Source organism: Lonchura striata, chromosome 8, assembly GCF_046129695.1.
Source record: "Lonchura striata isolate bLonStr1 chromosome 8, bLonStr1.mat, whole genome shotgun sequence".
Lineage (NCBI taxonomy): Eukaryota > Metazoa > Chordata > Aves > Passeriformes > Estrildidae > Lonchura > Lonchura striata.
Genome location: NC_134610.1, coordinates 18,794,781 through 18,820,416, shown reverse-complemented (window position 1 = coordinate 18,820,416; position 25,636 = coordinate 18,794,781). Strand labels below are relative to the sequence as shown.

The 25,636-nt window shown below is 35.4% G+C and overlaps 1 protein-coding gene and 1 long non-coding RNA gene across 2 annotated transcripts in view; one reads left to right on the top strand and one right to left on the bottom strand.

The window, feature by feature from the left end:
• The window catches only part of LOC110469653 (sodium channel protein type 2 subunit alpha-like), a 69,348-nt gene extending 52,341 nt beyond the window's left edge, over positions 1 to 17,007 (top strand). The window contains exons 19-28 of the mRNA XM_077785026.1: positions 554 to 671; positions 2,588 to 2,742; positions 3,902 to 4,075; positions 7,057 to 7,179; positions 7,439 to 7,720; positions 9,053 to 9,106; positions 9,891 to 10,028; positions 12,610 to 12,714; positions 13,108 to 13,378; positions 13,750 to 17,007. Coding sequence (XP_077641152.1) covers positions 554 to 671; positions 2,588 to 2,742; positions 3,902 to 4,075; positions 7,057 to 7,179; positions 7,439 to 7,720; positions 9,053 to 9,106; positions 9,891 to 10,028; positions 12,610 to 12,714; positions 13,108 to 13,378; positions 13,750 to 14,933 — 2,604 coding nt within the window. The 3' untranslated portion in view covers positions 14,934 to 17,007. The remainder of the gene's footprint in view (positions 1 to 553; positions 672 to 2,587; positions 2,743 to 3,901; positions 4,076 to 7,056; positions 7,180 to 7,438; positions 7,721 to 9,052; positions 9,107 to 9,890; positions 10,029 to 12,609; positions 12,715 to 13,107; positions 13,379 to 13,749) is intronic.
• LOC144246699 (uncharacterized) overlaps positions 1 to 25,636 on the bottom strand; it is an 88,205-nt gene that overhangs the window by 44,869 nt on the left and 17,700 nt on the right. The window lies entirely within an intron of this gene.

Sequence of the window (25,636 nt, the reverse complement as noted above, 5' to 3'; positions counted from 1 at the left end):
TATGTTAAGGCTTATTCTTGTATTGAAAGGGGGGTGGGGAGTTGTGTGTGTGTATGCTTGTTTTTATGTTTGGGGATCATTTTAATAATGTGACTTATGTAATATTAATTATTAAAAAAACAAAACAAAAATTATTGGGTGTTGACTGTACAGGTATGTGTACCAGAGTAATGGGTAGTTTCAGAATGCACAATGTATATGTGCATTGGCAAAAAAAGAATGCAAATTAATGCCAGTTGAAATGTATAAGAAAGTAATAGTAGAAAGCAAAATAGAATATATATCAGCAAATCAACTTGGTAACAGTTAACTTTCTAGAAATTCTGAAATTCCATGAAAGATTCCATGATATACTGTGCAATCTCTAGATAGAAAGTAGACAATTTATGCACATTTCAACAGCATTGCCTGCTACATGTGGGTGTTTTTTGTATTTCTGGTGAAAAATATTGTTTTTCTTATTACTGCCACATGGTGTTGCATGCTTAGTTAATTACATTTCTAAAAATATAAATATCAATAAAGTAAAAATATAATGGAATTTTATTTTCAGAAGCTAGATTTTTCCAGCTCATCAGAAGGAAGTACAGTTAATTTAGCTGTCCTTGGAGAAGAAAAAAGTGAAACTGAACCAGAAAAAGCATCAGAACTACAAGCATGCTTTACAGAAGGTATGGAAATAAAATTTGGGTCTAGCAATTACATTTTGCTTGTTTGCAACAAACATTGGAAGTTGAAGGAAGCTATTTGCTAAAGCAGTCCTGGATCCTAATTCATCAAGTCTTAGGGTATGATTAATTTTTCCTGTTCTGATAGCAATACCGACATCTATGAAGTACTGTTTGTTAAAGCAAAGTTCAATATGTGTGTATGTAATAATTTATAGTATTTTAAAATAATCACTAGGCACAATTCTATAAACTTATTCTCAGCAGACAGTAATTCTGTTGATTTAAATTACTTTGTCAGTAGTGAAATTTGCAAGATCAAACTCTACACTAGGCTCACTTCACTGAAAAATTTAAAAGGGAATCATGATTAGTCACTTCCTAGTGCTAGAAAGCAATCCAGTGGGTGACTCAGATTATCCACCATCATTCAGTGGAGAGTTTGAATCAAACAATAAGCTTATTTTGTTGACATTGCACCATTAATGGAGGAAGACAGTATATTAATATTCTATGTGTTAAAACAGGATCTTAAAACAGATCCTATGTAACTATTTAAGTAAAGAAGTCGTAACAGCAACCTGGTATGTCCTTAAATATTTTGATTTATTTTCATTCTGAATAGCTACAACTTCTAGGGGACTATTGAAATTTACTATGTAGGAAAGAATTTCTGGGGGGTTTTTTTTGTAATATTATGGATCTTAATTTCTGTTTCAATCATGAGTAAAATAATTCAGAACAAAATATGGTCCAGGATTAACTCTCCTATCCTGTCCATGCTTTTTAGTTTACTGTTTTGCAAACATCTTTGATTTAGGCTAGGACTTTTGTCCTTTGAAGTATTATTTTACTGGTCTTTATAAAACCAGAATTGTTAGTGTGGGGCTGAATTGACTAAATCAAGTTCTTATTTAAAAAAAAAAATCCGACAAAAAATGTACCTTTCTCAAATAATTTGACAATATATTAAAATTCTTCCTTATCCTTGTGTTATGTGATACCAATTCCTTCTTGAGCATAAAATTCATTTTTTCATAATGTAAACATTTTGAGTGGTTGAAGGTAAGGTAGCTCAAGTTTTTCACAGTGGTAGCTGTTTTAGCTGAGATGATGAAATACAGTGTAACTTATTTGTAACATATTAACTTAATGACACTTAATGGGAAAACCAGAATGCCTTTGTGATCCATTGAAGTCATGTCAACTTGGTCTTGTTTCTATGAGAGTAATAATTTTTAAAGAATTAAGGAGGCTTCTCTTGGCTGGGCAGTTACTGAAATTCATTGTTAACAGTGCCTTGAGGCCCCATGATAAAGTAGGGAGCTCTCCAATGTGAGGCAAATTTCTGTGGACAGTTGCCACAGATCTGTATCACACTGGAAAAGCTCTCATTATCTCCTGTTAAAACATTTGTTTATGTAAAGAGTTTTCCTTTGTCAGCCCATGGAGCATCAGTTGTCCCTCAGCATAGTAAAAATAGTATTTATGTCTGATTTATTTGAACCTTTTCTAAAAGGCAAGATTTTTCTTAAAAGAAAAGTTCTATAGTCTTAAACAAGTTCATGTGAAAGTTGCTATGTATGCTCTTTATTTCTACTCCTTCACAATTTGCATATATTATTTAATTATCTGTACATAAACAGAATAATATATATTTTTAAATGTGTTTGTAAATGAAAATTAGCTCAGTTAGATGACTGTTCTTTACTATATGCTTGATGTTGCATCAGAGTAGAGGAAAAAATGTGTACACTCAAGTTTTCCTACATCCAGAGTATAAAATTGAAAAGATAAGTAATGTAAGTAGCATGAAGTAGCTTGAACTTTATGAAACAGGAGCTGGCTAAAAAGGATTTTATTTTTCAGGATAATGAAAAATGTACCATATAACAGTTTCTTAATTTTTGTGCTATTAGGCTGTGTACGGAGGTTCAAATGCTGTAAAGGCAGTATGGAGAGCACAAAAGGAAGAATCTGGTGGAACCTTCGAAAAACCTGTTACAGGATAGTAGAGCACAGCTGGTTTGAATCATTCATTGTCTTCATGATTCTTCTCAGCAGTGGTGCTCTGGTAAGTAGAGCTTGCACCCACAGAAATAGTACTTATAAAAATATTTTATCTAAATGCAGTATTATAACACATGTATTCCTTAAGAATAAAACATGAAGTTGTCTTTTAAAAGAACTTGGAACAAATTCCCAGAATATTTTGAGTATTACATTTAATTTACATTACTTTAAAACTCTGGTGAATGCTAGGTGATGTGTGTGTTTAGGAAATGGATTACACTAAAAATCTTGTTTAAGAAATTATAAAAATCATGAAAATGGAAATGTATGCATGAAACAATTGTTCTACTTCAAATGAAAATTGTCCCCAAAAGCAGATACTGAATTCATCATGTTAGGTTTTTTTTGCTACAGTTTTAGTTGCCATATTTCTGGACTGTTACATAGGATTACTTGAATTTCTTTTTAGTATTCTTAATGATATTTAGTGCTTCACATATTTGGGTTCATTTTGGTTGCTGATTGACATAGCATTTGCTGTATATTGTCTTGGGTTCTGCTCCAGCACTTAAAGCTCCACATACTTCCCTTTCTTTCTACCTGACCTTGGTGTTTGCAAGGTAATTTCTCTCACTTTTTTCCTTCAGTGCTCATACTGCCATGCAGTGCTTTGCCCTTTCTGAAATGTTTTCCCAGAGGCACCAACAGCTTCATTGTTGTGCTCAGCTGTTTCCTGTGTGGGATCAATGCTGGAGCTGGCACAAAGCAGTCTCCTGGTCTCTTCTCGCAGTGACCACATCTGCTGCCTCCCTCTACTAAAACCTTGCCATCAGCACCTAAGATAGGAATTCATTAGAGATCATCAACATAAAATCTGGTCTGTTGTTAATGGAAGTTTATATAATAATGAGAATGGCTTCTGACAGAACCTGTCTGGGCTTTTCAGGGTGAAAAATTATAATTCTCTGTTGACTATTACTGAAATTTCTAAAAATCTTTTAGGCAACCTCGGACTTTATAGTGTAATTCCATTTTCAGGCAATAATAAAATTTAAAATAAAGAAAGAGTGTAATTATAATTTCTGTTATTTTGTTTTTTCAAGGTAAAATCTCTAAAGTTGAAAGTGATTTTACTTAACTATTTTCATTTAGTTCTGGCTTAATTTGTAATTTCCAAAGACTTTTCAATATCTGACATATATGTAACCCATTCTTTACAGGCTTTTGAAGATATATATATTGAACAGCACAAGACTATAAAAATCCTGCTGGACTATGCTGATAAAATCTTTACTTATGTCTTTATTCTGGAAATGGTGCTAAAATGGGTAGCCTATGGTTTTCAGACTTACTTCACTAATGCTTGGTGCTGGCTGGACTTCCTGATTGTTGATGTAGGTACTATGCTTTCTGAGTAGTCTGTTTCTGTTGTTTGGGCAGGTCATTTTAGGTAACTTCAATCTGATAGAGATGTATGCAGTGAATAATATAGATTTGGTTTAAAGAAATGGAAAATTACATGCTGGTGAATAAGATCCTGCTGCAATGATCCGGTGTGTAACTAAATCTGCTGTGTTCTGTGCTTTACTGTGCGGGTCCCAGCTGCTGAGGGAGCGCTGTGTACAGATTTGACTTCAGTCTGCTGGATGTGGCAGCAGAGAGCAAGGGGGACACAGACACAAGAATGGAAAGTGAGCACTTGGGCTAGGGCATTTGATCCTGGGGTTAATGGGGCACTGACAAAGAACTGCAGGGGATAATTGTTTTTCAACAATAACATTAAAAGCTAGTGTTGACATTGCACTCCAAAGAAACTAAATTAGTAGCATTGCATGATAAGTTCATTTAAAGTAGTTCTTTCTTTTTGTGAAGATGTTAGACTAGAAATTCAACAAGTGGACAAAAGAAAGCTCTATTGATTGGATGGTATCTGGAATCTAGGACAGAAATTTTGTCATAAAGCATTAGAACTGAAACTTACCTAATGATCTTTTTAAAGTAGTTTTTTTGGGAGGAAAGGCACAAGTGGTGTTTGTTATTTGTCTTCCTCATTTAACTGTGATTCACTTTTCAGTGAATCCCATTCTCAGCAAATGAACTAACACAGTGACATGAGAAAATATGTTTTTTCTGGGATATGCAGTTTACTGCTTTTTACTTTCATGGCCTCTCCATTTCTTCTGTTGTGAACTCTCAGTTAATACTTACACCAAGAATAAAGTCAACATATTCCCACAACAGATGTACTGACCTGTAAGAAACTTAGCAAGTATAAAGGCCCTAACCTAACACTAAATTTTCCAAAACAAGATAACCTTAGCACATGAAAAAAGTTAGGATTGTCTTTGAGTAAGGCTGAATATATAATTTTTGTATATTTGCTTTTTTTGTGAATGTTATACCATTCTGATTTCTCTTTATTATAACTTAAGTGAAAAAATATGACAATTTTATAATCAATGGGAAATCAGCAGCAATCATCTAGATAGATTCTATCACCTTTGCATAAAATTGTTGATTCCAGGTTTTAGCCTCTTTTCGTATTATGAATAACCAGACATTATGTTTCCAGAATTTTGTGATACATAAATTTTGAACTTTTTTTCCATTACAATGTTCATTGGTTATAAAAGAAAGAAAATTAAACAGAAATAAATAAATCTATTACTATCTAAGGAGTATTCAGATTTAATGTCCCTGTACAAGCCTGTATTGGGAAATGTTGATCTTGAATTGAGTTTTAAGATCAATTCTTCTGATTAGGCATACCATATATCCACTTGGATAGGTATAGGCTCTTCATTTTTTAGCTATTTCAGTGCTTTTATGTAGCCATCTTAATCTTTTGTTTAAAGTGTCTGCATTTGGTGATCCTGTAACAGCAGATTATTTAACAATTCATGTTGGGGGGCACCATCGTTGGTTTTCCATTAGCTGTAACCTCAGGGTTAGACTAGGCAGCTCAGGCTGATACTCTGTTTTGAGTGGAGAATGCCTTACTTAGTAATGCATTTCCAGTGTTTGACCTCCTATACTGTAAACCCACTCCTTCCCACCCCTAAAGATGTGGACTGGTTAGCTTTTTTTGCTATTATTGCCAGCCTTACTTGTTACTGTTTTCAGCCAGTAACAAGGAGTTTGAATTCTTTCTCTTCCTGCTGGTTTAGCATGCAGGTGCTGCCCTCGGCTGCTGAAATAGATACTTGTTTTATCTTTCTGTCTTCTGCCTTTATCCAGCTAACATTGAACAAATTTGCCATACCAGTACCAGTCAAGTTAAATTATCACTGTGAGACATTTTACAGAATCTTTCAGGTAAACTGTTCTGTACCTAGCAGTCTAAACTCTCCAGCTCTTCCCTGTTTGTGAAAACTTCTGGTATACAGACAGAAGTTCTTACCCATTGTGTTGTTTACAGTTATTTCAGAAACATATTATTAGCCCTGAAACAAATAAAAATGCTCATTTTTCTCAGCTTTCCATGTGCAATTACAAGTGGTATCACAGAAAAGAGCAAAAATGGGATTGTATAGTATTTGGCAGCTTGCTTGAGCTACCCTTAGAGAAAAGAAATCTGCAGAAAACTTCGTTGTGTAAACACAACAGGAGAGAGCCATCTGGAGTGGGAGGCTCAGTGAGGACACAAGTCATTGACTTTCACTGGAAAACAGCAGGAAAATCAACTTTTGAGCTGTTAATCCAGCTGTACTGAAGGTTTCAAAAATTCTTGTGCATTAAACCCTTTCTTCTACAAAAGTAGGCACATTAGTTGTCCAAAATACAAACAATTTTTTAAATACAAATATTTTTCCATCTTGTGGTAACAGTGTGCTTTTGTGCAATTATACTATTTGGTAGCTAAAAGAACAGAAAGTTGAAATTAAGCTGAGGTTGGGATTCTGTCTCATGTGCATCATTACAGGATGTTCTTTATTATTTCCCCTTCTTTTATTGCAATACACTTTTTGAATTTTCTAATGTTATATTTAGGATTTCTATATGTAGAAGCCAGTTTATAACTGGTATCACAGATTGTCCAAACCACAATCAAACACATGGAGGGAGAGGAAATTAGTTGGTTTTTTTTAAAATAAAAATATGCATACACACATAGTCCAATACAATCCACAGATAGTATTAGAATTAAAGTATATTTTTGTTCAAACTGTTCTGAAATTTATATGCAGTATTAGACTATTTTTTTTCTATTTTTTCTTTTTCTTCTTTTTATTTTTTAATATATTTTAACTGAAAGATTAAGGACCATGTGAAATTTTTTTCCCAATATCCAGATGAAAATTTTACCCCTCAAGGCATTTCTATTTTGAAGCTGCTTAAAAAAGAAAAGTACTTTTGTTTTGTTTGTTTTCTCTAGGTCTCGTTGGTTAGCTTAGTAGCCACTGCCCTTGGTTTCTCAGAATTTGGTGCAATTAAATCACTCCGAACATTAAGAGCTTTGAGACCTCTAAGAGCTTTGTCACGCTTTGAAGGCATGAGGGTAAGGAAAAAAAAAGGGGAAAAATGTGTAAAACAAATCCCTAGAAGTATGCCAAATTATAATAGCATGGAAGAACACTAATTGAATGTTTGTTAGTAAAGCCAGTAGTAGCTTGTTTGGTTATATGACATGCATTACTCCTTTTCTATTTGCATTACTTCAGTGTAATGTAATGTTTTACATTAAATCATCTTCTAGATTTAAAAAAAAATAATCCTTGTGTTGTTTTTAATTTTGTTTTTCTGTGTTTGTTGACTAGGTGGTTGTGAATGCTCTTACTGGAGCAATCCCATCCATTATGAACGTACTTCTGGTTTGTCTCACATTCTGGCTAATTTTCAGCATTATGGGAGTAAATTTGTTTGCTGGCAAGTTCTATCACTGTGTTAACACCACAAATGATGTGATGTTTACACCAGAGCAAGTCAGTAATAAAAGTATGTGTGAAAATATGAGCAGAACTACTGGAGGTGTTCGGTGGAAAAATGTGAAAGTAAACTTTGATAATGTTGCAATTGGTTATCTTTCTTTGCTTCAAGTGGTAAGTGCATAAATTTTCAAGCTTTAGTTTTAGTTGTGGTATCATTTAATTACATAATTTTCAATGTTATTTTAAAATAAATAAATAGATACGGATTTGACTTTATAATTTTGTTCTATGGAGCTAATTAATGCTGCTTATTGTAAAAATGTTATACATTCTCTGGCCATTTTGGAAGAGGAGGAATATCTAATATTTACCTGATGGATAAAAGGTTGCTTGGCACCCAGCTGCTAGTAACATTTCAAGTGCTATGGAAATGCAGAGAATGTGGATGGCCCATCATTGGAAATTTTTGATGTGGTGAAAGATATCCCTGCCTGTGGCAGAGGATTTAAACTAGAAAATTTCTAAAATTCTAAAATTCCAAGCCAAACCCTTCTATGATTCTATTATCTTCTTAAGATTTATTGGAACTACTTACCTTTTAGAGTTTTTCTGGGATTGTTTCCATATTCTGTCTGAAAAATGCCAGTAGATGGTGGCTGATGTTTTTTTTCCTGGAAAAGTCCTCCAGTTTTTTGGTAGTCAGACAGTTAGAACTGAAAGCCACCTTATAATAGCTTGAGGAAAACCAGGCAGTGTTTGGGAAGAGCTGGTGTTGGCACCATTCCCTGCACTCAGGGCAGAGGAATGGTGCAGCTCAGAATTGTTCCATCAATGACAGAATTACAGGGGAGCCACAGAGCTGGGATGTGCAGGGGAGTCCTGGAGGAGAAGCAGTGGGCCCAGGCTGGGTGCTGGCTCTGGAAGGTGCACAGAGCTGTGTGTGGCCCATGGCCCACCGTGGCCCCCATGGACACCATGGCACACACTTGAAGGATGGATGAGCTCCTGAGTCCTTGGGCAGCTTCACTCAGTCTCTTCTTGGAGCTCCTTGTTTCCAGTGGAGTGTCCCACACCATCCCCGTGCAGGTGGACTAGCTGATCGTGCAGGTTCCCTGTATCCTGACATCAGGGGCTTGGCTTTACTGGGATGCCAAATAGCACAGTGCCTTTCCTGTTAAGGTAATATTACTTTACAGATGGCAACCAGCACATCACATTTCCCTGGGAGATAAATTGCTGTCTCTCTGGTATGATGATATTGATTACAACTTATCTCACAGAGAGCTTATATGAATTTCCATGAAGATTGGAATTTATTCAGTGTTTTTTAAGAAGAATTTCACGGTATGCTGTGAATTTCACAGAATGCTTCACTTGTAACGCACCAGACTTTTAATATTTTCTTTATTTTTATGAACAGAAATACATTACAGAAGACATTGTTTTATTTAAAATGTTCTCAGAACTGGAGCTTTGATAGAAAATATTAAATTTTGTTTTCAGGCAACATTTAAAGGATGGATGGAGATTATGTATGCTGCAGTTGATTCTACAAAAGTGAGTGCACTATAAAATCTACATAAAAATAAAATTTACAGAGGGAAAACAAATCTATGATTGATGTAAGGCTTCTTGAATGACAGTTGAAATGAGCTAAAATATAAAAAGTTAAATGTTAAGTCCTGAAGAATTTTCTACAATCTATACCCACAAAATGCTTATACTTTCATCAGGTAAAAAAATGTATAGCTTTAAGATACATAAATTGTTACTAATTTAATAATTCTTTTGTAAAAATCCAAACTAATGAGATATGGTTTTCCATTAATTTATGTCTGAGATTGTACAGATCAGGAAATAAGTTTTTTCTGTGTCCTCAAAAGTAACCCAAATAGTCAAGAGGCATCACTGCAAAAGCTAATCCAGAGCTGCAGACTGTAATGATCTCAAAAACCAAATTTGCTAAATTTTGCCTATTTTTATTTTAATCTTGCTATTTCTTTGCATCTCTTCTCAATCCAGCTCTTGATTTTGCATATAGTCTATAGGAACTGAATTGCTTTTGAGATTTGCAAATTTCTGTCAAATTTAGTAGGACCTTCATGAAATGTCAAATGTCATCAAAGAGAGCAGACAGAGAGGGAAGGAATGGCAAGTCCTGCAATTACAGAAAACTGTATTAAATAGATTTTCAAGTTCAAATATGAGACAAGTGTAGTGTATGCTCCAAAAGTGTTGGGTTTACCCCCTGTCCATCTGGATGCAACTTCTCCTGTTCGGGAATCTTTGATTTGTCTTCACTGTTATTTGTGATGCTTTGCTGTTTTTCTATGTTACATAGGCAGAGAAACAGCCCAAATATGAAGAGAACCTGTACATGTACCTTTACTTTGTGGCCTTTATTGTCTTTGGATCATTTTTCACCCTAAACTTATTCATTGGTGTCATCATAGATAACTTCAACCAACAAAAAAAGAAGATAAGTACCATATGTTTCATTTTCACAATACTTCATTGTTATTGAGCATTCAGCAAATGTATGCAAGGATAAATACTAGTGTCTGAAAATTCTCATAGAAATAGAAAGGAAAAAAGAAATCAGGTTTTAAGATTTTGTTTGTTCAAAATAATTGAATAACAGTATTTTCATTTTAACACATTTGAAGTAATTTAAAATTACACTTAGTGTTGAGTGTTCTCCACATTCCTGTACAGCCCAATGATATATTGTCCATCAGAAAGTCATGTCTTTGTTTTCTTAAATTTACAGTGCTGTGCCTAAGCAATGTGAAAGTGCAGATGACTTAAGCAAATAAAAGGCAGGAAAGAAAATACACAAAACTATAAATTTCAAAATTGATAAGGAGATAACATACAGCACTATTGTGAAGGCCTCCATTATAGAGACTAACATTTTGAATGCTGAAAATACTTCTCTGTATTTTAAGATTAGAGAGGGTAGGGAAACTATCTTGAGTTAGTGAATTTGCAAGAAAAAGAAAATTTGTGTCATTTGAAAATGTGTATGTTTTCTTTTCAACTTAAGCTGTTTCTATTACTTAAATGAACACAGGATTGTGTCAAGAGCTCTAGAAACATGCAAGTAGATGAAAAGGCAGGCTATGATGGCAAATTAAATTGTACTTGCTATTTAAACCATAAATGGTGGCATCTTCAACCTTCAAAATACTTGCACCTTCCTTGGAGTGAACTTGAGGGGCATCCAGTACTTAGCAGGAAGGTGGATCCATTTCTCATACTTGGAGAGCAAGACTAAGGTTATATACATGTTGTTGGTAATTTTGGCAGTCGATATGTGACAAGGTGACCTTACTCAGTAATGAGGTAATTATAAAATTTATTAAGTTCATTTGGTAGACACTGTCCACTGGAATCATTGTGACTTAGAAATCAGATAAAGGTTCCTGCTAAATGGCTTTTTCTGGCAGTATGGTATACACCCCTTGTACATTGGAGCTATTGCAAGTCACCAAGAAAGTAAAATACTGGACATACAATTAGGCTGGGGAAAATTCTATCTATATGGTATTCTTGAGTTTCATGTAGCCAATTAGCAAGCATTAGTTATCTGTCTTTTGAAAGCATAGGTGCATCTGTGTTCATAACAATGTGCAGATCACACAGTTCATGGCTACCCAGCAGTATTTTTCTTCTTGTTTTTTTTTCATATCACTGACATTTGGGTATGTTGGGATATGAATGAGAAAAGACCTTGTGTTGCAGTATACTGTCTGTGTAGTTAAACTGTGCTTTTCCTGTGGTTCCTGTGTGCATCCTACTTTCACTACATTCGTTCTGTGAGGGAGGCAACGTTCTACTGTCGAGTTCCTAACTGGTCCATAAGGGTTATCTTGCCTTGAGGCCTGCATTCTCCCTAGGGACAGCACACTGAGATAAGGATGGCTTGTTCAGCCATTACATCAGTGAGACAGCAGAAGAAATCCCCAACCCATTACCACTTTCTTTATGGCTCTTTTCTTTTATTCTTTATTTCCCACTGATTGAAATCTTCCAAGAGTCACAGCACACTTCTACCATAATTATCAAATCAACTTCTTGTTTTTCTTCCCAAAGTCTTACTCTTCAAGAAGTTAATTTTACTTGAATATTTGATTTATGAGGAGAGATTTTTGGAGATGGTCTCTTTTGACTGCTGAATCTTCATGTCAATATATAGACACAGCTGAAATTTAAAAACACCTTCATTCAGACTTGCCATTACTTTATCTATAAGATTGACACTGCATTTGACAAATTCAGTGGGACAAAGTCACAGAATCACCCCTGACTCTGAAGTCCATTTCCCTATGCCACTGCTTTGATGTCATGGATACCTGGAATATAATTACAAACAAATGCTTGAAAAGAAAAAACAAAGTTGCTTGTCAATATAAATTGTATTTCTGATAAGTGTTTCCATGTGTGTATTACCAGTCTAGAAATACTTTTATTCAGACAAGAAACCCCCAAGTAAACCCATGCTTCTGATGATCTAGGTACAATGGTGGGGGATGATCAAGCTTCATATACACTGTTCATATATCATCTGAACTGAGATACCTAGACTCAAATGGCAAAATGCACATCCTGAAAAGTAAAATCAGTAATTTCTTTCTCTTTTTATGTTTTACCTGAAGCATATGTTCTCACAGTGTATCTTTACCTTTGAAGCTTTTCTATTTCTGGTAGATTGATTTACAATGTGGAATTCATGATGCTAGATTTGTAAGAGTCTATGAAATGTGTATTTCGCAATTTGTGTTTGGTTTTTAAAATTTATTTAATTGAATTAATCAGGTATGTATTTTTTTAATAAGAAATAGAAGTTTTGGGAATTTTCTTTGTTCAATAATTTCATTTTTTATTCAAAATTCATCAGCTATTTTAAGAATCTTTAAAATAATTATTATGTTTTGGTTTTGGTCATAATGTATAAGGATGAATAAAGGGCTCATTTAAACCATGTTCTGCAATGCTGTGAATTAATGGATATGAGGGCTTGGCTGTAATCCGATTTGGGGTTTCTTTTATTAATTTACCTTGGAGGCCAAGACATTTTCATGACAGAAGAGCAAAAGAAATACTACAATGCAATGAAGAAGCTGGGATCCAAGAAACCACAAAAACCTATACCTCGACCAGTGGTAAGAATTGTGCTATTCTTATGTAATCCATATTTGGTGAGAAATCACAGCAGTTATAATAAAATTTCTCCTTTCATTCTAAAATAGTTTTGGCCTAATTAATGTTCCTCTTCATTCTGTATTGAAATGTACATGTGTCCATTCTGCAGGAAAAATCTCTCATATTGTTCAGCCTGAGGAAGTAGAGAATCAAAGAACATGAAGAAATATAGGCTTGTTGAGTTTTGAGACAAAAACTTTGAACTGGCATATAAGTTAGTGGATGATAGTTTTCTAGATTTTTGAGCCTTTTGCTTGGTTGTATATTTTGGGAGAGAAAGAATGAAATGGGACAGTGGGAACAGATGTTTATTACATAAAAATACTATAACCTTTTATTTTTTCTTCCCTCAGAACAAATTGCAAGGTCTGGTGTTTGATATTGTAACACAGCAACTATTTGACATCACTGTTATGGTTCTAATCTGTCTTAACATGGTCACAATGATGATAGAAACAGATGACCAGACCGAACTGAAGCAAAATATTTTATATTGGATTAACTTGGTCTTTGTTGTCCTTTTCACTGGTGAATGTGTCTTCAAAATATTTTCACTCCGCTATTATTACTTCACCATTGGCTGGAATATTTTTGATTTTGTGGTTGTTATTCTTTCAATAATAGGTAAGAAATTCTTATGTTCAAAATGAAATACAATTATATGTATATTTAGTGTATAATCTCTGTCAAGTTGTGCAAATTGGAGGAGTTATTTAATTTTAATTTCTCCTCATTATTTAGGAAATGAAATGCATAGTTGAGAGTGCTAACATTCTTAGTTATTCTGTATCAGCTGTAATACTTCTAAATTTGAGGTTATTTTCTAAAAGTGCTGGGAAAAATTCTAAAATTATCCATAGAAGATAAAATTTATCTCCAGTTATATTTTCCACTAATTCCACAACTTGAGCTGGGGAGGGTGTTTATACTTTTTTGTGGAAAATGTAATCTGTATTAAAAAACTTACACTCTTAATTTATTTTTATGTTTCACAGGTATGTTTCTAGCTGAGGTGATTGAAAAGTACTTTGTGTCACCCACTTTGTTCAGAGTCGTCCGGCTTGCCAGAATCGGTCGAATCCTGCGCCTCATTAAAGGCGCTAAGGGAATCCGCACTCTGCTCTTCGCTTTGATGATGTCTCTTCCTGCTCTGTTCAACATTGGGCTGCTGCTCTTCCTGGTCATGTTCATCTATGCGATATTTGGCATGTCCAACTTTGCCTACGTCAAGAGGGAAGATGGGATTGATGACATGTTCAACTTTGAAACCTTTGGCAACAGCATGATCTGCCTATTTCAGATCACCACCTCCGCTGGCTGGAATAATTTGCTCAACCCAATTCTGAACAGTGGGGAGCCAGACTGTGACCCCCATAAAGATCATCCAGGGAGCTCTGTGAAAGGTGACTGTGGCAACCCTTCTGTTGGGATTTTCTTCTTTGTCAGCTACATTATCATATCCTTCCTGGTAGTGGTGAACATGTACATTGCTGTGATTTTGGAGAACTTCAGTGTTGCTACTGAAGAAAGTGCTGAACCCTTGGGTGAGGATGACTTTGAGATGTTCTATGAGGTTTGGGAAAAATATGATCCTGATGCAACACAATTCATTGAATATAGTAAACTGTCTGATTTTGCAGCTTCTCTAGATCCTCCTCTTAATATACCAAAACCAAACACAATTCATCTTATTGCAATGGATCTGCCTGTGGTGAGCGGTGACAGAATTCACTGCCTTGACATCTTGTTTGCTTTCACAAAGCGTGTTTTGGGGGAAAGTGGGGAGATGGACGCCCTCAGAATACAGATGGAAGATCGGTTTATGGCATCCAATCCTTCTAAAGCTTCCTATGAACCAATTACAACTACATTGAAACGAAAACAAGAAGAAGTTTCTGCCACTATTATTCAGCGTGCTTACAGGCGTCACCTTCTAAGACAGTCAGTAAAGAAGCTTTCATTTATGTATCAGAAAGATGGGGGTGAACAGCTCATCAGAAAGGATATAATTGTTGGTAAGCTGAGTGAAAACTCATCTCCAGAGAAAATGGATATGTCTGCATCCACCACAGCTCCACCTTCCTATGACAGTGTAACAAAACCAGAAAAAGAAAAATACGAAGATGACAAATCAGAAAAGGAAGACAAAGGAAAAGACAGAAGAGGAAACAAAAAGTAAAAGGCAGATGTTATCCTTGATGAATGTTTGCAAGCTTGAAAATAATGTTTTTATCACTAGCACTCTTACTGGAGGATTATGCCAAAATTACAACTTTTTACATATTTACCCACTGCTACAGTCAATGCCTGTCCAGGACAATGATCCTTCACTATTAAACTCTTGGTCTGTAACAGGGAAACAAACCTGCAGAACAACAGTTTTGATTATCAGTTGTTACTGATTGAAAGGAGACACAGAATTTCTAATTAGACTATAGGAAACCTTAATGGATCCTAATAAGCCTGTATTTTTGTGGAGTAAGCGTATCCACTGTGTACATTTCATCTTTTATCTGTGTTCCATGTGTGGCAGTTCTTGTTGATGATTTTGTTTGGTTTAATAACATACTTCTTTATTAATTCTGCTCTGCTGAGAAAAATAATCTAAATACTCTTTATTTAGCTAAATACTAAATAATACTCTTATGTGCAGAGAAATACAAATGTCAGGAATATGTAATTGTGGCATCATAATATGAACATAGTTCTCTTCACGCCACTTCTAAATGCAGAAAACCAGGATTCCAGATTACGGAACCTCAGGGTGTAGATCAAAGAAGCAGCAAACTAAAAAAAAACCCAACAAAGTCCAGATAAATAATTTGTCAGCAAATCAAACAATGGAATAATTCTCTCAGAAAAGAGGTTGGTAACTTCATCTTTTAAGTTTAATACATGTATTTTATAGTAGTTCTGAATTTATTGTACTGTCCATTTCAGATACAGTGGTTTAAATAAATGATGATACATAGAGCTCCTGTTTGGAAAATTGTGAAACTATGAAAAATATTACTTTCAGAGTACAAGAGAGCTCATAATTCCTGAAACATTCAAACAATTCTTTTCACAGACAATCTACAAATGCCAAATTCTGCCTATAGCAAGTAATAATTTTTTTTAAGTGGTATGTTTTGACCCTGGAGTACAGTGAGTAGGTTCTATACTTTATTGCAAAGTCTGTTGCTGCGCTTATTTTCCATGCGTGTATCCTACTTAGAAAAATAATCAAAGCTATAAGTTGATAGCAGAGTACCTTTGGGGACCAGAGTCCCTTTTAATATATACCTCAGATTTAAATTTCTCTACTTTGGAAGGATGAATCATAGAAACATAAAATATGTACATGAGAGAGGTGGTTTTGACATCCTCTTGGCAATTTAGTCAGGTTTTCAGGTAATGTAACCTTCCATAGAGAGCTGAGATGACCAAAAAGATTAGTGAAATCAGCTTTGTCCTGACACATTCAGGCTGACACTATACATGTAAGTAAAATCCCTCTGTTATTTAATCAGTTGTTTTACACAGTGGTACCTTTTTGCACAAAGAGACAATGACCTAATTACCGTATATGTGTCAAATATGTACCCTAGTAAGTTAGCCTAAAACATTTCAATAGATATTATATTCTCTGATACTTCAAATAATTGGAAGCTCTAACTGATGCATGCTTGCTGCTATTATCCTACAGCTATTATTTAACATTGGAAGAGATGTGAGTGGTAAAAAGAAAAACTGATTGACAAGACCATCATTCCTCATACCAGTAAGCAATAGTTTGCTGCTATTAAAGATTTTATTTTGTGGGAGTGTTGTAATCAGCAAATATGCAGTAAGATAGTGGACTATACAGGACAAATAGATTGCTTAAAATATGGGGCTAGAAAAAATTATAACGTATATCTATTATTTTTATTTTAATAATAGTTTTATTTTATAACATTTTTTACTCACTATAAGAAATTGCACATATTTTCCTGTTAGTAATATTTATTGCTGTCTTTGACACTTTACTGTTCAGAAACCTAATATACAACGTGTAATTGAAGATTTCTGCTAATTGCTTTAAACAGCTTTTAATAAGGAATAATTTTAAAACAAATAGACAGTACAAATTTTTTTTCTGATCTGTAGGTGTGAAACAAGATAGAAGGCCTTTTTTTATGTTGTAATCCTGTCTGTTGACTTTCAGGGTTATGTCATAGGAACATTGCTTTTTTTCCCCAGAGTTAATCTCACATTGTCTGCTTTGCTTATTGGTGCACACTGCAGTAAAAATACTTTAAATACAATTTGTTATTCAAAAATCTTCCTTCATGAGGATGAATAGTGAACTTGTGCAATCGACAGTGAAACACTTTGCATTTCTTACAAAAGAACCAGAATATTGATGGCCTCCTGCTTTTATGGAAATTATTAGCTCATAGTGTACTGATGAACTGCACGCAGGAAGTTGTTTTACCAAAAATAACTACAATGCTAAAAAGCCAAAAGAATAAAGATTACCTTTTTATGTAATTGTTTTAGTCTTTGTCTTTTATTGTATGAATTTTATAACAATTAACAAGTAATGGTTGGTAAAATTAAGGAGAAGCCACTTCAGCAGTGAGGTGATTTAGACATCTAGATCACATGTGGCTTCATGACTTAGCTCAGTATCAACTTGTCACCATCAACATGAAATGAAATTCTGATTTTGTCCTGACCATAGGAGTTTTTCTAGAATTCAGGAAAAAAATTGCATTTCAACTGTGTGTCTTTCTGCCAAATTTTTGAGTTGTTCAGGAAGAGCTCCAGTGATACTCTCTGTTGGGCAAGTCCGATGTGGGATGGCTGCACAGCTGCTCCTGCAGACACTGCTCACCCTGGGATAGGGGACCTGAAATCTGTCACCAAAATAACCCCATGGGAACATAACAGAGTTGCTTTAGTTCCTTTCCTTCTGAGGAAATCTATACTTGCCAAGAGGAGGGAAGAAGAGCTATTGGAGGTTTTGGTGGCCGTGCCACAGCCGTCGTCAGGCAGCTGAAGCCTTTGCTGAGGCTCTCAGGCGTGGTCCTGAGGCTGCTGCACACAGGTGGCAGGATGAGGGACACAGTGTGTGCATTGGACCTGGGCACGGGCTGATTAATCCTTTGTTTATTTGTTTGTGTGGTTTTTGGTTTTATGGGGTTTTTTTGGGGTGGTTTTTTGTGTGTGTGTGTGTTCTCATTTCTTTTGTGAAAAGTAGTCGCTGTATACTTAGGCCAATGCAACTAACAGGAAAAAAACCTGAACTATGCTGTGCTTTGAAGGGCAATTTGCATGTTTTTAGTAACTATACCTGATTTGAATTAATATGCATGGCTTTTTCAATCCAGAATATCTAGTGTTTTAATATGGCAATTGCTAACAATAATTACATATTAATGTAATAATATAAATACTTCTAAAAAATATTGGTTATACTGTTAAATTGCTGTTTAAAGAATAAAGTTAAGTCAGTGCTGGACAGGTGTGTAGTTAACTTGAAAATCCTGTGTGGAATAAGCACAAAATATTTATGTAATAATTTTTCTACAAATTTGGTAGTGCACAGAAATAGAGGTCATTCATAAAATCATTTTACATTGTAAAATTTCTATTATTTTTAAAGTTATGGCTATTGAACCAATAATGCAGCTGGAGTCACTCTATTTTTAGTATCTGAAATGCAGTATCTCAGACCTTTAAAAAAAAAGTAATATATTTTTGGATTCCAAGTGTATATATTTGAATATATTTGGATACTTCTGTATTTCTTTGAAATTATGCTAGTATACCTTGAAGGTAAAAAAATTATGGAAGAGACAGTTGACTTGCAGACTTCCTCCTTAACCTGCAGGTATGAAATAAATCTGTGTTTTAGTTTTGATATAAGACAGTGGTTTCAGGTAATGGGGCAGTCATACATCATTATGGAAAACCTTAAGCAAAATGCCTAGAGCAGCAGGACACTGCACTCTCTTATTGTCCCAGCTCACAGAGAAGGAAAAATTAATAAGAAAAGCTCTCTTAGAATGACCTAAGAAATGAGCTTTCTTTACTCTCTCTAACTAACCCAGAAGTGCGGGTGTATTTTACTCTGTGAAGGTGACATCAACCTCCAGTTCCCCTTCCCACCCTCCAAAAAAGCCTCAACTCTTCCCCAAACCTGTATTGGAACATAGAAATGAAACATTTCTGGGATTTTTCAAATCCTGGCCTGACTCAACCCTGTAATAAAAACTCTGTTTCACTTCTAGGGACAAGACTAGTCCCGCATCCATCATACGGAATCACTTGTGAAAGTGAGAAAGGGAGGAGATAGCAGGGGCAATAGGTAGGATATTGCTCTCTCGCTTGCTTTCGTAAAGAGGCCTTAAATAGGTTCTGGTGTAGCTGTTGTTTTGAGGCAGAGTTTGCGTTGCTGGGGGCGGTGGGAGCATCTCTGGGGCCGGTCCAGGCGCGCCCGGGGCGGCCCGGCGTGGCTTGGGAGCCCGGTCATCCGCCTGCCGGTGCGGAAACAGCCTCACTGTCGGTACTCCTGTGGCTGCAACAGCAGCTTCTTGCATTTCTGTGCTGTACCCTCTAAGCCATGTGGACCTGTGTCCTGTATGTGGACCTATATCCACATGTGTGTATGTGGACACGTCAGCTAAGAGCTGCCATGCTCAGCTGAGCTTACTAAACTACAGATGAAGGGTTTTGATGCAGTGGGAAATTCCTCAAATCGCTTTAGGTTTACTTTTCTTAATAGGCATTATTCATCTAATCCCACGGTGCATCCCTGAAACAGCTCCAGCCTTCTAAAAGAATCATATATCAAAGTTATTTGTGCTGTTTGCATGGCAGAGAGTGATATATATAAAATGTATAATGAAGTATCATTAATAATGCGGGGCATTTTTTTTGGACATAGAAAATCCTTACAATATTCGTTCTATTGTATAGATTCAGAAAAGCTTATCTAGCTCAGTGAGGCATTAGGAGAAATAATCTGAAATCTCTGCAATGTAGGAATATCTAATGGCTCATAAACCTCTGCATTAGCAACATCTTTTTCAGTGGGGGATGGTACCATTTCTTTCATCCTTAGAGCACAACTAGGTTTTGTCTATGTGACACAGCATGCAGGTTCTATCACTCAGCATATTTATTTTTCCTTGCTGATCAGTGGAAGCTGTTGCACGGTGGAAAGAGATATTCTAGTGCTTGCCTTTAAAAAAAAAGACACTGCAGTGTAACCCAAGCAAAGTAAACTGCGGCACATTCTCATCCCTCTGGAGAGGGGAGATTGCATGCTGAAGCACACATGATGTCTGCTGCAAGAAAAGCTTTTGATGAAAATAAAGACTGGCATTTCATAAACAATTTATAACAATCAAACCCTGCAGTTCCAGACATGCTCTGCACTTCCATTTTCTATTGTAAAAGCATGCTACTTTCTCTTTAACAGCAATCTTCATAATCATGTTTGTAGAATGTGGCAGCTGATTAACAAACAGCACAAAATATTTTTCAAACAATGCATATCTGAAATGGAATGTAATAAACCACTTTCATTTACAAAGTAGTATGTGTAAGTCATGTTTAAAAATGGTCAGAGAATTATATGCTGTGTGCAATATTGCTTTATAAAAAAGTCATGCTTGCAGATACCATAGCAACCCATCATGTGGTACTTTTTGATTGCCAAGCTGTATAGTAGTTTTATACTCATATTTGCAGCCATACGTGCATTAATATTTTTATATAGTGTTCAGAGAAAATTGTAGCTGTATCCACAACATAATGCAAACTGAACTATGCCAGTAGTGCTCTCAAGTTCATGGTCTCAGGCAGGCAAAAAGTTAAAATATTCTCTCCAATAATTAACATTGTGAATACCCTTTCTCTTGACTTAACGTCTTCATGCCCTGATGGTTATCAAATGTGGTCTTGCAATGATTGCTGCAGCATTGCTGCAAATACTAGTAAATTTATTTATACAGATGGAAAGCAGATGCTCATGCTCTAACGAGGTAACATTGGAAATTGGATGTGATTTATGTGATGCTGAATAGGAGGGCAGATAAATGCAGGCTACTGATGGCCTCTGTCTGGAACTGAATGTGCATCAAAGAAAAAAAAAATCAGAGTAATGCTAAAGAGCACTGTGAATTCCCCACCTTTATAATTTTTGCTTTCTCATTTATCTGAAAAGCAGTCACTTGAAATTTCATTTACCTATGTTGCATCAATCTTTTAGAATTCTGTTATTTTTATATAAGTACTGCTTTGAAAAGATAGTAACCAATGACATAATACAGTGTTGATATGATTTTTCTACTTGTATTTCAGGATTAAAACCTTTTTTTCACAGTTGAATTCTACATATGGGGAGAGCATCCAACAGGACATTTCAAAAGCTGCGTAGAAGTGACAGGAAAAGAAATCACAGTGCTGACAGGTTATTAATATAAAATCTTTTGCAGAGGTTAATTGGAAATTGATGAACTCTGAATATAAAAGATTGTGCTACAGAACATGGAATAAGAAAAATCTGCAGCAGAGTATGAATAGAAATTACTGTCTTACACATGGAATTGTTTTATTTTTATGATTAGAGAGATTACTTCATACTAAAAGCTAGGATCAAAAAATAATTTACATATATTTTAATACCCAAAACACATCTATGTCTACATACCCTATTTATTCAAACCTATTACTATATAAATGTATTTAATAATTTTACAGTTTAAAAATTCTCAAAATTTTCTTAAGTAAAAAAGAGACATAATAGGAAGGCATATGTGTTCAGCTTTTCTGTATTACCTATTCACATTCCAGCTTCCCTTTCTCTGTTCCACCATCAATCCCTTTCCATGAGATGCAGGTTTCACATGGCAATTCAGACTGATGTGGTGGAATGTGCTCCTTTTAAATATCCATTATGAAGTAAAATAAAGTGCCTTTTCTCCTCTGAAGAATAGAAAAAGGTTGTGTTTGCAGGTCTCCTTAGCATTGTCAGTAATATACTGTCCAAAACCACTTGTGCAATTCTTGGCTTTTTAAGAGTACTGTATTAAGTCAAAGGAACAATATTTGAAAGGTTTCCTCAGTATTTCTTCATACATAGGACATAGAATAAAAAATTAGTTCTTCAGAGCTGCATTTAGTCTACAATCTCTTTTGCCTCTGGTTTTACAGAAGTAAACGTGTGGAAGTCTAAAGGAAGAGAATGTAAGTAGGTAAATAAGAGCCTATACCTTTTCCTCTACACAAAGGTTCTTTCTGACTTTAAGGTAGCTCTAGTAGAGTATAATTGTGTCTCCTTTCCTTTTCCTTCCTGCTCTATTCCCAGTCTGGAAGACAGAAGAGTTGCCTTTGAAGCAGGAAGACCACAAATCAATTTATTGTTGCAGATGATTCAAATGATGGAGCTGAAGAGTAACTGGATCAGCTGCAGCAATTTTTTCACATGTGACATTGCCAGGAAATGATGGTAGGTAACCTCATTAGCAAATAGACTTCAGCAGCAATTAGAATAAATGTTAAAGAGTGAAGAGAGAATATAATTGGTGTTTAAAAACAAAAATTAGAGACAAGATCTTTTATGTTTTATAGGTAATTTTATTCCCCATAAAATTACAACTTTTTGTATGTATTCTTTAAAAAACAGATGCATAGTACTCAGATCTCCCTTGTGGAGATAAAGGACATGCAGAAGTGATTGTAAATAATGTTGAAACATGGTAAAATACCACCTTAAAATGTCCCATTTAACTGCAAGCAGAGGCAGATAAATTTGATATTCAGAGACTGATAGACTTTTACTTCTATTTTTAATATAGAGAACTTGGTTCTGTCTCTTCATGAAGTGCCCTATCTGATGAAAGTAATAAGGACTTTTGTAAAGTATCTGGTTTGTTCATAACTTTGTGAGGGTTTCTTGAGTTGTGACTGCATTTTCTTAACAGTTTCAAGTCTCTAGTTAAATGTTAGGACAATTTCAGCTATGAACTTCACTAACCCTTTAAAAATTTTCTCATGGTGCTTTAGGGCTTTTCTGATGTTTTTCTGATCTATAACTAATCTAGCAGAATATAATATAAATTTCTACTACATTTCTAGTATTTCTGAGCACAACTGGAATGCTGGTCTGAAAAGCCTTCCTTGAATATTACTGGCTGCTGGCCATTCTGACGGTGAAAAAAAACATATTAGTGCCAAAAAGCCACCTGAGGTATTACCAAGCTAATCCAAGGTTTATCTGATTGCCAGGGTGAGAGACTGCTCAGTTCCTTTCTGGTTCTTTTCAGGCTGTTGATTGCACATACACTGGATAAATCATGGTAGCTACCAAGCAGGAAAAAGTTCTTTCAGTGTGCCACAAGCAACTCCCAGCACCTTAATGCTTCAGTTAGTCTGTAAAAGCACAACAGCCAACAAGTCCCTTCTCTACCCTGCACACTGTGGTGAGAGCTCTGAGTGCATAACCAGCAATCTCTGTTGTAGATGAAGCAGAATTTCTCCATCCCATTTTTCTGCTCTGTTTACCAGGCTGTGAGATGAGGGAAATAAGTAAAGGTATAGAAAGGAGGAAGAGAAGCAACTCAGTTCAGAAAGCTGCCAAGGAGCTGGGAAGAGTAGGGATAAAGATGAAGGAAAGAAACAAAATGAAGGAGTGCAGTAACTTCTGTTGCAGACTGTCAAAGACTGAACTAGTTTAACTAGTCTAATTTAGTATTTTAAAAAATGTCAGAAAATAATGAGTCCACTGAAAAGATGATCTTGGTATCAATGAGGATTCTTTAGCATAGGAGGTATTGAGCAATTGCACAGCTTTCTTTGTATTTATGAAACATGCATGGTTAAGAGTTTCTGCCTGCTTCTGCTCAGTTTATGTGTTAAGGGGATACTGAAGATTTGCCTGAAACCATCTTGATCTATTGCTGTCAGTTGTACTGACATGCTGAGAGGAATTGTTACAATCACAGATAGTTGGTGTACTTCAATTAGCATTCCCTATCATTGTCTTTTCCTAATCTTAGTTGTAGCAGAGGAGTTGCTTCAGCTCATTGGTTTTATCAATGCTGTCCTGATACTTTCAGAAACTGCAATTGTTTGGAACTTTTAAAGAAGTTTTAAAAACATGGGCACATTTATGTTCCAATATAACTGAAAAATACTCCAAGTGGTTCAGAATTTGCTAGGATATAATGACAATTTAGCAGATCCTTCAAAACTCAGCTGTGAAAGGCATTCCAGGAAAGCAATGTCAAAGTGTTTATGAAAGGAATTTGCTACAGTGCTGTTAGGTACTTTCATTGTTCAGGGTTTATGTAAAAGATATATTAACATAGCTGCTGAGTAATGAATGGGCACAGGGAAGTAAGGGTCAAATCTTACCAATAAGTGAATTTTCCTGATCTTAAGTGATTTAGAAAAAAAAGTCATTATTTACATATTATTAATGGAAAATAATTTTCTTATTTTGTAGACTTACATCAATTATTTTCCAGCATTCCAGTTTTCTTTCCTAAAATACAATGCATCAGTCTTGACTCTTCTGATTCAGTGTGAATATAGTAAAAGTAATACTGACAGCCATCATGTTTATAAACCTAGTTATCATAAAATCAAAATTTCATTTAAGTAGGTATATTTTATATCTCTGTGGCTTTCTCTTTCTCTCTTTAGAATTCTAGACATCTCTGGTGAGTAAGCTCTGGTGCTGGTGGCTCACTGTGATTTTTGTTTCAGTAGCACTTCCGACAGCTGACATCTCTGAATTTGCTTATCCTTACTAATTCTCAAGTAGAAAGTCTAAATTTGGCCATCGTTTCACAAACATATTTAACTGCCATAAGGTGGCAATATATGTGAAAGAAGAAGTCCTTTCCCCCCAGTTAGAACAGCCATTTATACTTTCCTACAGCAGACTGGATTGGGGAACTAAAAACTCAGTGAGAACAGAAGTTTATCCTTAACCTAGATAATTTTTCCATTCAATTCACACTACTTCAAGTACTATGGTGTGTTATATTTTTCTGATTCATTTGTCTCTACCATTGTTTCTAAGTTATGAAATAATGCTTATAATTTTTGTTTCTGATGAGATTTTTTTGAAAACATTGTTGTTTGGTACTGTATTGCTCTAAGCTCTTTCAGTAGTTTGGATGTGTCACGTCATGGCAAGTCTTATGTTCTTCCCTAAGTTTAATCATAATAATTAAAATATACTCAGCACCAGCCTTTAAATTACATAGCTTTAGTTTCCATTACTCTGCCGCTGGTAGTTTTATGGCCTCAAAAGTGTGATGCAAAATTTCTTGATTTTGTGTTTCAATCATTGAATTTGCAGTTCAGCCATTACTTTCTTCAAAGTTTTGCCCAGCAGAAAACTGCTTTTATGTTCTTTCATGTTTTATTCACAATCATCCTTTTTCTTGTCACCTCCAAAGTAGGCTATTCCATGTGTAGCTACTGATTTACCAGCCATTTCATCTGCCTGCAAGAGAAGTAAAAGTTGTCTAAGTGAGTAACTTCACTTCCGATTGATGATTTTTAAACCTGAATCCTTTGTAACATTTCCTAGGGGATACCTCTCCCTACCCAATGTTGCCACAAATAATTGGACCTAAGTATTGCTTCAGCGCAGTCCATGATTGAGATGAGCACATTCTGGTTATTCCAGCTTCCAAAAACAGTCCAGTGAAAGTTAAGGGTTGTTGAGGCAGACTAAGTCAGCACAGGCTACTTCCATTCCAGAAGAGGCCTGTGCTGCAGTTCTTTGTTGAGGATTCCATCTGTTACTCCGCTGTAGTATATTCAAATACATTTTTGTCTGACATGAAGATGTGCCTTGGTGGAGGCACGGTGAGATGGCAGCAGGGTGGG